This window comes from Plasmodium coatneyi, chromosome 12 (assembly GCF_001680005.1).
Source record: "Plasmodium coatneyi strain Hackeri chromosome 12, complete sequence".
NCBI lineage: Eukaryota > Apicomplexa > Aconoidasida > Haemosporida > Plasmodiidae > Plasmodium > Plasmodium coatneyi.
The window spans coordinates 1,481,323-1,496,942 of record NC_033567.1 but is presented as its reverse complement, the minus strand read 5'-3'; the positions used below and the strand labels follow the sequence as shown (position 1 = coordinate 1,496,942).

The 15,620-nt window shown below is 39.0% G+C and overlaps 4 protein-coding genes across 4 annotated transcripts; 2 read left to right on the top strand and 2 right to left on the bottom strand.

The window, feature by feature from the left end:
- Positions 1-2,254: 2,254 nt before the first annotated feature.
- Positions 2,255-5,506, top strand: PCOAH_00040040 (Uncharacterized protein; the record flags this gene model as incomplete). Its single annotated transcript, XM_020060792.1, has 1 exon — positions 2,255-5,506. One exon carries the CDS (start codon positions 2,255-2,257, stop codon positions 5,504-5,506), a length of 3,252 nt encoding a protein of 1,083 aa, XP_019916585.1.
- Positions 5,507-6,359: 853 nt separating this feature from the next.
- On the bottom strand, positions 6,360-7,982 carry PCOAH_00040030 (Uncharacterized protein; the record flags this gene model as incomplete). Its single annotated transcript, XM_020060791.1, has 1 exon — positions 6,360-7,982. One exon carries the CDS (start codon positions 7,980-7,982, stop codon positions 6,360-6,362), a length of 1,623 nt encoding a protein of 540 aa, XP_019916302.1.
- Positions 7,983-8,323: 341 nt separating this feature from the next.
- On the top strand, positions 8,324-12,827 carry PCOAH_00040020 (RNA-binding protein; the record flags this gene model as incomplete). Its single annotated transcript, XM_020060790.1, has 6 exons — positions 8,324-8,729; positions 8,960-9,103; positions 9,322-12,134; positions 12,280-12,347; positions 12,497-12,620; positions 12,740-12,827. The coding sequence occupies 6 exons, from the start codon at positions 8,640-8,642 to the stop codon at positions 12,825-12,827; spliced, it is 3,327 nt and encodes a 1,108-aa protein (XP_019917051.1).
- Positions 12,828-12,970: 143 nt separating this feature from the next.
- On the bottom strand, positions 12,971-14,738 carry PCOAH_00040010 (Uncharacterized protein; the record flags this gene model as incomplete). The annotated part of the gene is made up of 2 exons (XM_020060789.1): positions 12,971-13,057; positions 13,287-14,738. The coding sequence occupies 2 exons, from the start codon at positions 14,736-14,738 to the stop codon at positions 12,971-12,973; spliced, it is 1,539 nt and encodes a 512-aa protein (XP_019916762.1).
- Between the last annotated feature and the right edge of the window lie 882 nt (positions 14,739-15,620).

Here is a 15,620-nt window from a genome sequence, read left to right as displayed (position 1 = left end):
TTAAAAGAAAGTTAGTAGAAAAAGATATGTTCATGCAAATATATTCGTAAAAATGTATATGAAAATGTACATGTAAGTATTAAGCAAATGTATATGTATATGTATATAGGTAATGCTGGATGGTTCGCACAAGCAATGCGCGAGAAATAACTGGCTAAATAGTGCAACTGAATAATGCAAATAACTTGCTCACCAAACATACACAACTAAATGGTAACGTTTGCCGAAGGCGCACTGGGAAAATAAAATATACACTTGTGTTCCTATGTAACTCCTATTTTAAGGTACGTCACGAACACGCACAGTTTCGCTCTTTTCATTTTTCGGCTTTTTGTTTTGCATCTGCTTAAGGCATTGGATCTAATCTTAAAAATATTTTACAAAAATGGTAAAACAAATTATAGAAATGTATGCATCGAATAAATATGTTACAAAAGAAAAATAGATGTGAAATAAGGGGGGGCCATTCAACATATAATATTATATACGCATCATGAAGCAGTCCCTTATGATAAATTCGGCTTCCCTTCGGTATGCACTTATTTTGTACATGCACATTGGCGCGCGCATGCATAAAAATATAAAGTGCGCGAAAGAACACTCTCCATCTGATGCGAAACCCTCCGCATATGGGAACATTCACAATTGAGCTTTAATATACTCTGCATGCATACACATAATTCTTGCTTTTAAAATAAATGGTGAGGAAAAAAAAACCCTCACGTTATTTATTTATTTTTTTTTTTTTTTTTTTTTTGAAGGATCTACTTCAATGGGGGGGCTTAAAAAAAAAAAAAAAAACGGTAATACTGAGTATGTATTCGCTTCAAATGTAGTTTGAAATTTTACTTTTTTTTTTTCTTCTCGCTTTTTCGTTTCCCGCGGAAGCGAGAAGTCACACAGTGGTGTATGTATAATGAAGCACGGGTATGTAGCAAAAGAGGGAAAAACGGAAAAAAATTCAAAACAGCACTAAAGTTTCACAGAATGGTTAAGCGCAATTTTCAGGCATGTTCAACATAGCAATTATAAAATGCATAGTGGTGAAATGTGAATGGGCACATGTGTACACATAAAAAACTTGGCAAACGAAAATTTACGCGCACCAGCCATATGCAATATACAAAAAAGTTACTGCAAAAAGGAAAAGAAAAAAAAAATTCACAGAAAAATGATGTGCAGACGAAAGGCAGTGGTGTACCACGTTGTAAGCACAGTTTTAAGCTGTAGTATGCTATTTTCCTGCGTTCCTTTTCCTTTCTTCACAAAATATGCGGCAAAAAGCAAAGAAACACACTTTGACATACGCTGCAACATACACGCCATGAATCGCGGGCGTGTAGGTACCCTTCGTCGCTCAAATTTTTATTAAAAATAAGGAAGTCAAGGAGCGCGTGTAGGATGGTACATCGTATATGGCGTTGTTTCGCGCGCCTTCGCTATTTTGTGTAAGTACTACACCTACATAGGATTTATATTACATAAAAATGTGCACGTGTGCACGGGTATGTATGCAGTGAACACACTGGCGTAGTTATGCGTACATGGAGGGAATAAATATATATTAAAAACAGAAGTGCTCCTCTGCGCAAGCAGTTTAGGCGCGCGATACACGTAATCAACACGTGGAGTGGGCGCAGCTGCAATCTGCTTGGCACATGGAAACACCAAAACGGGGGAGCGTCAAAACGCGGAACAGTAAAATTCCAAATGATTGATGAAATATTCACCGTCTGTAATACTTTTCAAATGCGATATTTTTTAAAAAGAAAATTTTACACAGAAACAAATGTACATCTCTTTTGTCTTGAAAATTGTTTCCTGTCCAAATGGCGAAAGTCATCTCACGTTTATCACGCAATTATTCGTAACATTGAAATCTTTCGCAATTTTGTTAATGATCGAACGGTTTGGTGCATTTTTTTTTTTTTTTTGAAAAAACGCGTAGGAAAAGTGTTTTCGTTTTGTCCGCGAATGTGCAAATGGAAATTCGTTGGAAAATTTAACAAATTTGCAATTTTTCAACTAAAAAAAAATACACAACAATGCGTTATATATATATAATAACATGCATACACACATGTCCGCATAATGCATATGTTCACACATGTGCATACACCTGTGTAGCACGAACTTTTGCCGTTTCGCCCAGCGAAATACGCACGTGCGGAGGCAGGGGAAAATGAAAAAAACACAGAAAAACAAATACGCATTTGCGTATGCAGCAGATGTGTCTAAATAGGGAAATTAAAAAATGAAGAAAAAACAATTTTTCCAAATTGTCGAAAGTAACGATTTGTCTGCACAGCCCGAAAATTCGCCTCTTGATTTGTCCGCGTTGTCTGAAAATTCGTCGCTTCAGTTATCTGCGCGGTCGGAAAAATCGCCGCTTAATTTGTCAGCGAATTCCATTGTAGACTTTGATAAGTCGGAAAAAAAAAAAAAAAACAATTTAAGTGAAACACAACTCTCTCACAATTCGCATGATATTTTTAATAATGTCACGAAGAGGAATGCGTTAAATTTTTTAGGTTTGCTAAATAAAAAGAAAAATGTTGATAATTTCCAGGGGAAAAGTGATGAACGCGAAAAGGGCACTCGCGATGCACATGTAAAAAGTGTGAACCATGAAGTGGTTAATACCCCAGGTGTAAAATGTGAAAATGGAGAGTTCATACCAAATGGGGTGTCACCATGCACGGTGGAGTTTCCGCCTACAAATGAGGATGACAACAGTCGGAACGATGCGCGTGGTGAGGATGGCTCTAGTACACCCCTTAGCAGGGGAAACGATGAAAGAGAAAACAAACGCAATAACCATTTTTACTGCTTGAAACAAATTATTCACAACAATTTAAATAATAACTACGACAAAAGTGAGGTGAAAATTTTCAACATTTATCACGACAACAGGGCAGAGTGTTTATTTAATGATGCAAGTGTAATAAAATTTTACGGACAGGAAAATGTATGCATATATGAAAATAAAAGCTACATATGGGAAGAAATAAACGCGAACTTGTTCCACCAAAATGGGCAAACAGAAAAGGAAAAAGAAGACAGTTTTGACGCACATAGGGACATTTATGAATATTTATACAAGGAAAAAATGAAACTGAATAGTGCAAGTGTAAATGGTAAAGACAGGGGAAATTATGTTCAGAATGGGATAATAACGAAATGTGGCCATTCTCACGAGCAGGTGCAACAGTATTTCCAATTTTACATGCACAAGTATCCACCTTTCTTGAAGGGAAAAATAAAAATATTCATACATTTGTATAACATATTTAGCATACATCCCTACATAAATCACAAATTTGTTGAAGAAGAAATATATTCGAAAAATTTAAAAATTTCCTCGTCTTTTGAAAAAATTGTTCACATAAAATGGCGTTTTTATGGGGAACAGGAATTAAGAGAGATGCTAAATCGCGCTGTGTTAAATAAAAAAAGGGAACACTCTTTGCAGGAAAGTTTTCTCCAAGTGGACGATTACATTGGCGTAAATTTTTTAACACAAGAAGTGAAAGTGAACGACGCAGGTCCACCACACGATGGTGATGAAGGAAATAATCACTCCAACTACGTACTTCTAAATGGCAACGGGCTGTGCTTTTCTGCCTACTACCATTTAATCGTCCCGTACCACAGGCACATTAACCAAAGTGCAAACGAGGTGGACAAAAAGAATAGTGACTACAATTTAAGTTATGAATATGTCTACCTGTCTCAGCTATTTAACATTTACGATAATTTCCACGTGTGCTTTTTGTACCCCTTATTTGTCTCGTACTTTTTTTATTACCACTTATTTTTCAAGGGGGATCGCTGCGCTAGTGAGGCTGCTCCTCCGCCGCTTCCACCTGAAACAGAATTAGCTCTCTCAGAAAAAAAGGGTATGCAAGAAGGGGCCTACACAAATCAGATAAATGACATATATGCCAAATTGACAAATTGTGTGAAGGAAACCATTACGAATGCGCAAAATGGGAATTTCAAGATAAAGGACGGTGTTATTGAATTTTTAGTTCCACAGAGTTGTTACAAAAATTGTGAGGAACCGGAGTTTCTCGCGGACAAATCTCACCACCTACCGCTATTGTACGTCGTGTGCATAAGTAAGCACGGCGTCGGCAACAATGTGGGCAGCAGCGTGCGTAACAGTGTGGGAGGTGTTAATTATAGCCTCCACCATAGTGGTACCCATAATAGCGCGCGCAGAACAAGTGTAGAAAACAATCTGATGACCCTCCCCACGAACTCCACAAAGGAAAGCAGCTGCGATGCGTATGATCATATGAACTCCATCCACACCAGGGGGGGTTATTACAGTGAGGAGGGCCTGCATAAAACGAAGGCAGACAAAGAGCAGTGGGCATGGGAACCCCACGACAACAACATATGCTGCAATGAAGTTAAAGAATTCAATAACTTGCGAACAATTTTCCCTGAACATATGAAACAGTATTTTAACACATGCAACAAAATTGATAACATCATAAAAGTTAGCGTAAGGAATGATGGTGTGTGTTTTATGTATGTAAGGAATATCCTTAGTGAGTATATTTTCTTTTCCTACTTCATCTTATTTAACGCGTTTGAAAATCTTGTTCACTTGATGAATAAGGGAAAGGGTGGAGGAACTCAAGGGGGTAACATAACAAGTGGAAATTTACTCAATATGGAGCCTGTTCAACAGTGCGGCAATCTTCATAGCAACGTTTTGGAGAGCTTACCCCCCTTGTATCATCCAAACGTGGAACGCCGCAAAAGCGAAGCAGACACCTTTGCAAACATCGACCAGACATTCGAAATGAGCAACATAAGTAACATTTACAACGACTTTTACATTTGCGAAAATAAAAAAATGAACACCTTTAAGCTGATGAACATAATGAATAGGGAAAAAAAAAAAATATTAACTGCGTACTATTTCGAGAGTAGCGAATTAACGCCGATTTTCTTTTTACGATTGTCCAACATGCATATTTATGACATAAACAGACAACTGAATTCCGTTTTTGAATACATAAATTACAATAACAAAACTTTTACCCCTTTTTTAAAAAAGTACGCAAAATACGAAATGAATGTTCAATTGGATTTGCTAGAAAATATGTACAACATTAACAACGAATTGTATTTACTGTATACAAAAAAAATTAATTATTCTCACGATATTTACAAATATAATTACCTGTACGTACAGGATTATTTATTAAAAAATTACATCCTATATTACAATATTTATTTTCGGATACGTGAGGAAATGAAAAAGAATGAATACTACAAGCTGAAGTACACCAACAGGAATAAACAGACCATATCCGTCCACTTCACCGTTTCGTTTAATTACGCCTATGATAGGGTGAATTCTCATTTTGAGCTGAAGCCAAGTTATTATATAACCCACGTCGAGTCTGACTCCCCCCACGAGCAAATCGATGCGGCAAATTACATTGCCTTTATTAGCAAGTATGTGCACAGCAAATACGTAAACTGAGGCACGGTTGCCACACCGGCATCTGTGTCTTTTTGGAAAGTGTGCATTTCGTGCGGAGGTCTCTTGAGAGGCGCTTCCGTTGGGCATTACGCGGCGTCCACACCCATTTTTTCTCCTACAAATGTGCTACAATAATAATGTCCACCTTGCGCTACTTGCAAATGTGTACCCCATTTTGTCGTAAAATAAAAATGTCCGTTTATTCATCGTGCCTCGCACGAAGGGCTCATTTGGGTAATTTTTCTTTTTAAGCTAAAATGGTTTCATGCGTTTGACGTGCGTTCCAGACTTCTTCACTTTTTAATCCTTAATTTTGAATTTTTAAGTATAACTGTGTTTTCGTCTTTTGCTGAAGAAATTGCTGATTCGCTTGGGATTCTTCCCGCCAGCCGTTATTCCCTTTGAGCGACAAATAAGCGTCGAAAGATACACATGTGATGTTTGCACTCCCCCGTTTTGCTAAACTGTTCCATTATCTCACGGATATATGCGATATTCGGTAAGTTATTCTACGATGTGCACGATATCTTGCACGATGACCACAATGCGATAATACCTTAGGTGGCAAAATCCCCGCTGCGCAACACATCTTTTATGTGTGCTGTTTAGCGTGGGGGTATTTTACATCCTACGTGTGATATGAGTTCACCCCCTTTATCATATAAACGCCGCCCTTTGGAGAACATTCGTGGGGAAAAGCTAAACAGAAGGTGCCTTATACATGTCACAATAATGTGTTGCAAACATGAAATGGTATCAGTCTCATATGCGAATATATGACTGTATAGCTTCCCATCGTTCGCTCCCATTTTGTACCTACAATTTGTTCGTACAATTTGTGCATTTCTTTTTTTCACACTTTTCCTACCTTTTGTACAATCGTTAAGGGGGATATATAATTCTTCTTTCTCGTGCAATTTTTACTTATATGGTAGGGCAAAAAATATTGGTAAAACGTTTTAACATATTTACTGTTTAACTGTCCCTTTTTTATAAACTGCAAGAAGCAGTATTTAATCCAAAAGTACATTTTTTTTTCTTTTTTCATTTTCTGCTTTTTGATAAAATTGTGTCGCACGCGTTGGCATAACTGCAGATTTGTGCTTCTCGATTTGGTTGCATAAGAAATTTGCAGTCTACCTCTACTCTTTACTGAGTGGACCTTCCTCCTTCTCAGTGGTCTTTCTCCGTACCCGTTGGGAGTGACACCTGTAGTGGTGGTCATCCGCACGGGGGTACCCCTCCTTTCATGGACGCCCTTGTTGCGGCGCCATCTCGTGACGCCAAGCAGAAAAAGGTTCACATTTTTCGGATCGGTCAACTCACGCCTCCTCCAGAATATAATATCGTACACGTGTGTGTAGGCCACCTGGGTGAGCTGCATTTCCTCATTTTTCGACTGTGCCAGGAGGTACAAAATTAAGCATAAATGCTTCATATCGGTGGATGGCTTGAAATATTTATGTATCTCCTTACAGATGACTGATTTTATTTTATGAGATTGTTTAAACTCATTTAGGAAGTCAACAATGTTGCAAATGTCCACATCGTTAAGGTGATTGTACTGCTGGAGTTTGTTAAAAATGTCCAGGATAATTGGTAGGCACTTTTGTAAAAGTTGTTTTTTCTCCTGCATGGGGAGTAACTGATTGTCCTGTGTGAGGTACTCCATTTGGACATCATCGTCTTTTGGCCTGCTAAAATGGATCTCTTTTTTTAGCCTCCTTTTATAAGAAGAAATGCACGAAATTAAAAACGTAAAATTTTTTATAAAATAATTTATATTGTTTTCCTCACGTATCATTTTTATTATATCCTCGAAAAATATTCTTTCGTACATGTCATTGAAGGCGTTTTTATTCTTCAAAATGACGGATAAAATTTTGATTGCATATTCGTAAAAAAAAGATTTGTCCATTGTTTCAGGGCCATCTGCACACTTTACTATTTCGCATAGCACTTCATGATAAAATCTGCCATTTTGTATCATCTTTATGTGAAGTGCGGGGGATTTTAAAAACTCCAGCGTTAATTTTAAAAATAAATTTTTACTTATATTGTTATAAATCGAAACGTAGCAGTAAAATAGTTTGTCCACTTGATAATTGGTGGACATGTTTTCATTACTCGTTTGGCCACTCACATTGGGAACTTCCCTTTGCTGCAATTTGTGCACACATTTTAGCAGCCTGAAAACCGTTGCACTTATATCGTAGGTGTAAAAATTTCCATCTGTCCGTTCGTGACATAAATTCGCGGTATGGTTGAACGGCGTGCATAAATTTACGTCTTTCCCTTTGTAGTGCCTTTTCTCTTTGGTGCTACTCGACGCTGTGTTTGCGTTCGTATGTTGGAAGTAGCACCTGCCTATGTCTATGTTCAGGTTTGTCCTCATCATTTTACTCCTTTCATATTTGATTGCTCCATCCAAGGGGCGTCTCAGCAAACGGAGGTTCCCAACACATGAGCAGTGCATGTGCCTTCTGAAGTGTGTGTATCGACGTACTTAAATACCCAAGCGTATTACTGCACGGTAGCAGTGTTACTTACCCCCCCGTTATTCACCCTGGCTGATAGCGAATTTAAGATGCTTTCCCTTTTTTTTCCCCACTACGACCTCGTATAAGGAGATGGAACTGCTAAAAAAAAAAAAAAAATGCATTTCCACCTCCGTTCTCACATTGTGTTAATCTGTCATATATCCCTTTACACATAAAACTGGAGTGAAAAATAAACCATGAGATAGCAGCAAAAGATGGAGGAAAAGCCGTTCCACATACTATTTTTTTTTTTTTTTTTTTTTTTTTTTTTTTTTCACCTTCCCCCGCTTCATTGGAGGGCGCGCAATGTTATTACACCCCTGCGATTTTGCACAGGCTTTGGTGAAAAATTCCAAATGTTGGTAAAATTATGCTAAAAAAAATAGCACAATTGTATGCATATGTATATCTGTTTATGTGCAGGAGGTACGGCCGATCTCCCGCGCGCACATTAAAGTGCCACTTACAGGGAGATTACCCTACTTACCTTCGTACCGCTTAAAAATGGCATTTTAGGGGAACTGCAAATTGCGCGAAGAAGCAGTAGTTTTCGCATTTGGCTTTGACCGACCCATCCTCGTAAAAATGTCACCATGATTTTTACGAGAGTATTCTTGCTTCCGGTATTCTTGGTGTGCAGCGTATCTACCTTTGTCAAGCACAACCTTGCCGATAGCAACTATGTAAGCACAGCTAAGATTGATAAAGGAGGGCAACCACGCTGTTCCTAGGAACGACGGCAGTGAGGGCAATGGTTGTTCTGCACTGTAGGCCGGTTGAAGGGGAAGAAACGGAAGGATAAAAGTGCAACCAAGCCGCTGTGCAACCAAGCCTCTGTGCAACGGAGCCATCGTGCCGCAGCGCTGATCCGATAATGACAAAATGCTTCCCCCTTTGCACCCCACTTTGTCAGATATACACGAAGACAGACCGGTTCAGGAAGAAAAGGAAAAAAATAAACTACAGGCTGCGTAAGAGCAAAGATGAAGACATCGAGAGCTACATTCCGCACATATACAAGGATATAGCGCCCTCCCTGAAGGGTCTAGCGGATGAGGTATTCTTACAGATGTGTACGTGTAATATGTATATGCGTCTTCTTATCCATTTCACGAATTCACTTTGTTGTTCTTTGATCATGCATCGTAGTAGGGACCCACATGAAGTTGCTCTTCACTGATGGGATTCACGACAAAGTGATTGGTGCCCCTGGGAGTATATTCATCTGCACAAATATACATGCCACGTTTACTATTATTATGCCTCCCCCCGTAGGAATACTCATACAAACAACTGCTGAATGCGTACTTCCCCGAAACGGTCGAAAGGGAAATAGCAAAAAAAAAGGAAAAGGAATTAAAACAAAAGAATGAAGAAAAGGGGACATGTAAAAGTGGTGCGGAGGAGAAAGTCGTGAAGGATGAAGAAAAGGACATGGAAGAAAAGCTAAAACAAATTGACATAACAAATTTTGAACATATAAATAAAATAAGTGATTACAAGAAAAAAAATAAAATTTTGGATATCGCATATGATAGTATGGAAGATTCTTTGAAAGATATTTACATGCGCATGAAGTCAGGTGTGAGCGACGAGGAAGAAGAAGAAAAAAAGGATTACCTAGAAATTGCAAAAAAGGAAAAGGACATGTTGTACGAAAAACTCATATGTGGGTATTCCCCCCTGAATAATAGCAGCACGTTCGATTTGTTCGGCGTTTTCTACGATAGTAAGGACTATGAGGACGGAAAAAAACTGTTGGCAGAGATGAACAAAATGTTAAATTTGGAGCCCCTTAAAAGCAACAGCGGGAACATATTACAAACGGTTGACACGCTTTTAAAGAAGAACAATCTGCCCCCGCATATAAGAAATTTTTTGGTCAAGTATAGACACATTGCTGAAAAGGTTTCCCGCACAAAGGAAGGCGGAAACGGTTCACTAGGAGGTGAGAACGCCCAGGGTATGCATACCCCAGAGGGGGAAAGCAAAAATGAGGAGCTTGCCGAATTGGACGATTCGAAAATGGCAGCCGAGGCGGCGGAGGGAATAACAAAAGAAGACTACCTCAAGGACGTTAACAAAGTTCTTATGACCTTGCACAACAATTTGAATAAGGAAAAATTAATGAGAAGGGACCAATATTTTGTGGACGAGCTGTACGACGCTTATAAAAAGCACCTGCGGACTATGCACGTGAAGCGAAACAGGCTGGAACCGCAAAAAAACAACTACGACTTCTTAACTTTCTTCCATGAACATTATGAAGAGTACTATTTTTTTAAGTACGGAAATTTGGACTACGATTTTGAGGAAAGTGTGCAAAAAGTTAAGAGCAAGATGGAAAGTGAAAAAGGCTTCACTAAGAGTGAAGACGCAGCTCAGTTGGGACAACATGGGGGGAAAGGACCCCCTGTGGAGAATGAACACGTCAGAGATGATAAACCGAGTAGTTTAGATATGTGGGTTAAATCTGTGACGGACGGTACGAAGAGCAGTCACAACGAGGAGAAAGAAACAACAGCGGGAAGACGGAAAAATCCAATGGAGCAGTGTTCCATCCTGAAAGGCATAAAGCAAAATAAAAAACTGAGAAAACATATACTTATGGATATAATTTCTAATTACCAAAAAAGGATGTACGATATTTATAAACCAAATAACATAATCACAAACGCATACGGATTTAATAATTATATAGACAATGAAAAATATGAAAAAGAAATAAACGCGACATTTAACAAGTATAGCATATTAAACTACGACAGTAAGGAAGACTTAAATAAGGTTGAAAAATTATATGTAGGAAAATTAATATTTGGGAAGATTTTTAAAATCGAAAAAACGTATGCATATGTTGACATAAATTACGCATTTTATGCGGAATTACACGAAGATCAAATGCCCTACAATATTAAGAACATAAAAGATGTATTTAAAGTGAATGACAAATTGGTATTTGAAATATATAAAATGTACCCAGAGAGAATTTTACTGACTTTGAAAAATATACAAAAGGTTAATGACCTTAATAAAATTTTACATTACAAAACGCAGGACGTCCCGTTCGATGTGAAAGTTGTGACCATTTTGAAAAATGGAATAAGCGTTTCGTATAACGATATTTACGCATTTATTCACATTTCTGCTTTGTCCAGTAAGTACAAGATCAAAGTGGAAGAAAATGAAAAAATCCAGGAATCGTTACTTAACCAAAAAATTAAAGTCATATGTACAGATATTAGCAAATTAAATTTTTCCAATTTAATATATGAGCAAAATGAGCAACTAAAAAAATTGAATATTTACGATATTGTCCAGGTGGAAATTATACACATTTCGAAATACGGCCTGATGGTAAAATGCGACGATATAGTTGGACTTATACACATATCTGAAATTTCCAAAAAAAAAATTGACGATTTGAATGAAGTTTTTAAAATAGGGGACCAATTAAAAGGCATTTTAATAAACATAGACTATGACAATAAAAGATTTTCCTTGTCTACCAAAATTTTGGAAACGGACGGCCGAAATTTTATTGACCACAGGGCACAGATATATGACAATATGCAGTACATTTTGGAGGACATTAAGAAGAGGAACACCTCCTTGCGAATTAACGACTCCAATATTAAGAACCAGTTGCTTTCCCTCATAGATATTTACAAAACGGACGACGGGGACTCGAAGCGCGATGGTCAGGCAGATATCGCCCCCGTGGCCAGTGCGGATGCCGACCGGGGTGAAGTAGACCAAGGAAAAACCGATCGGGAGGAAACGGTCACCAAACAGGCGAATGACCCGAAACATGGTACAGACAAACATACGGCAGAAACGGGCCACCAGGACCAACCAACCGAACCCACTCCAACGGATCTACGCACTGAGAATGATCAAGTAGAACGTGCAGACGGGGATAAGAGAGAAACGGAAATGGACCTTTTTAGTGACGACCCCGATGAAGAGGAAGAGGAGAAAAAGGAACTTACCATCGACATAAACAACCAGTTAGTTCCCTACCTGATGTTGAAGCAGGATGAGATCGCCAAGGAAGAGGAGGAGGAAAGTGCCTTGGGAAAACCCAGGTACAATACGCTTACGCGGATCACGCCGCTCATGCATAAGGGCATGTGTTCACTTAACCATTTGGTTGCGTCTACCATTGGGTAGAATTATCCAAACATGCAAACGAGTGGTACATTTATTTATTTTTCTTTTTACATCCCCCAGAGAGATAATTTGGAACCTGGAGGATGAAGAATTTCTGAACTCCAACTCCCCAACGCAGAGTACCCAATGTAAGCTCGAACAGACGGGCGTAAAAAATATGCCTCATTGTATATGTGGCGTGTAGTGGCATGTGCGCCTGTTGGGCTTCCATTTGGAGTTGGGCCCCTCGAGGTACAACGACGCACTCATAACGGGTCATATTTCCCCCCCTTTGCAGTTTTGGAATACCAGTGGTCCTACTTAAAGGACAAGAAATGGGTGAACTTCGCCTATTACGTGAACAGAATTATGAATTACTATTTTAACATTAACGATGACTTCTTTACATACAAGGAGAAGAAGTAAGTTCGCGGAAATGAAGGACGCATGCCCGCACAAACGTGATCGAAATAGGTTAGTCCTATTACACTGTTCCACCATTTCTATAACTGCCCCCCTTTTTTTACTTCCCTCCCCGCAGCGTGGTGTACGAAATCGATTTTGTGAAAAGTGTAAGAATCGACTTAGCCACAGGGCTTCAAAACAGGATTAGAAAGATCACCAAGTAGAGAAGCAGCCACTGTAGCAGTTGAATAACAAAAAAAAAATTATGCAAAAGTTAAGTGTTCATTTTGAGGGGTTGCTGCATTATTTGGTGGATGTGGTTCCTTGCAGACTGCTAACCCTGTGTGAAAATTTTTTTTTTTTTTGTTTAATATTCTATTTCTTCATCCAAATCGGAGTCCTCATACTCGTTTTCGTCGTCATACTCTTCGTCATCGTTGAAGTGGATATCCGGCTGCAAAAAGAAGTTATGATTTGTTTAAGCATTTGTCGTTGTTGTGGCCGCTTTGCGGGGGGGCGTATTTCATGCACGCCCCAGCTGACACATATTTGGTATGTGCCCCTTTGCAGGCTACACACAACATATGCACACTTGTGTAATTTTTAATTTTCCATTTTTTCGTAACGTAACCCATTCGAATGGGCAGCTAAAATGCTGCCTCTTTTTTTTTTTTTTTTCGTACCGTCTTCGGGTATGCGTAGAAGTTTTTGGATGCCGATATTTTCCATTTCTTTTTCAGTCTCTCCAGTTTTGTGAAAACCTTTTTTGTCATTCGCATGTTTTCAAAAAATAAAATAAACGAAGCTGTGTTGGCGTCTTGCGGGTCGTTACTGCGGTCTGAAGCAACAGCGTCCGAGTCCACCTCGTCGATGCTTATTAAAATGTGATGAGGATCCACGGGGCTGAGTTGGTACTTGCAGTCTGTGTGGTCTTCCGATTGGTCCACCGATTCGTTCATCGGTTGGTCCATCGGTTGGTGTGCAGAGTTCGCTGCGGAGTGCTCCTGCTGGTTTGCCGTGGTGGCGCCCCTTATCCGATAGTCAATTTTTATAATCTTTTTGGGAAATATTTTAAGGGTGATGAGAAAGCTCTCAAACTCCTTTATGGAAATGTCCTTGTGCCATCCGCAGGTGAATATTTTATACTTTGAAAAAATGGTGACGTAATCAAGTTTTTCAGAGCTGAGAAAAAGGTTACTTTTGGAAGCATACAAAAAAGACGTTCCAAAAAATTCTCGTAAATGATATTTTTTAGCAACGGGATATTCCTGCATTTTGTTAACTAAAATATTTCCATCATTTACACTATCGCACAGGACATAGGCACAGTCCGATTGTATGCCATTTTTCTTAAACCTGAAAATGATGTTTTTCAATTTTACCTTAATCCTAGCACAGTCGTAAATAATTTGTGCCAATTCTTTTCTTCCATAACAATTGGGAATATTTATGATGGTAATTATTTTGTCCAAATTTTCAAACTTTGCCACTCTTTTGATATCTTCCGTAAATCGCAAAAAGCGTTCACACTCTTCCACAAATTTTTCTATTTCAAAATCGTCACATAGGTGAATTTTGCACTCCTTGAATAAATTTTTTAAATTCTTATTCCACACGTTGGTATAGCGATATTCTTCATCCACTTCTTCTTCCGTTGCGCCGTTCGCTCGGTCAGCGTTCACTTGGTTGTGTCCTCTCAGCTGGACACTCGAGTTGCCGTCCCCCTGGATATCACACCTGAGGGCACCCTCCACTTCGTTAGCACTATTGGAGTTGTTACTGTTCGGGGAGTCACCCGAATCTTCACCAGATTCTTTGCTCACTCTTCTTTCATCCAATGGTAAGTCTTCTTTCCCCCCTTGGAGGGACCCAAAGTCGAAGTTAAAATTCTGCTTTTTCATATTGTCCGTCAAAATCATTATCCTCCCCGTCGGTCTACACAAAATGTTGGTCATAATGTGGATGTCATTTTTTTTCAATTTTACTCCTTTTATGTGGAAATAATCCATTATTAATTCTTTTTTGCAATTTTCCCTTTTGACATTTTCGAACAGGATTGCTTTTTTTCTGAGCAAGTTGGATACATTAACGTCCACGCTGAAGTGCGCCTTCCTCATTCTGTAAAGTATCATCATGGCCAAGGGGGGGAGCAGCAAGTACATGCATGTGTGTACTTTCCCTTTTGCGTATTTATGTATGTTTTTGTGTAGGTAGCCCCAACAAGGGCGCTCCCAATGGGTTAGAAGAGGTGCCCAGGGAAAACATAACAAAGGGGAAATCCTCCTATTTATGGAGGATTCCCAACGCGATGCTGACACAAAAAGGGAGAGGTCCCATGGTTACCCCAATAGCGCGCTCAATATGTTCGAGTATTAAAAAAAAAAAAAAAAAAAAAAAAAGCAATAATATAACAAATTGCAACAAAAGGAGCAACGAAAAAATAGAAAAAAGGAAAAACAAAACGAAGGTTGCCTTGCACCCTCAAATAAAATTTTTAAAATAAGGGTAATCAAAACGACGTTGAACATGGCACCCTACCGGGGGGCACTTAAAAAATTATGATAAAGGGAAAAGGCACCCACACTCTACACCTTCTCCTTCGATGACGGCGGTGGCACTACCCAAGGAACTTCCCTTAATGGGCAGGCAAGGGAAGAGGAAGTGTACTACAGCTACGTAAACATGGCTTGTTAAATGTATACCATGTCGAAATTGCCTAGGGGGGGCGGAAATTATTTTCCCCGAAAATGGAGCAAAAATGAGAACTATTCAGCAGAACAGGAAGCGAACCTCCTAGCGTGCACTCGGTTCGCCGCACAAACCATCACTGTGCATGAGAGGTCTATACTCTCACTGGTGTACACATTACTGATCGGGCATTTTCTTTTCCTTACTACTGAGCATAACTAGGAACCCCATATTGATACACACACAGCGTGGATTGAAAAAACCAAGCAAAGAGACAAATGAATACCTAAGCATACACACGATGTGTGGTGTAAATGCGCTCCTTTTTG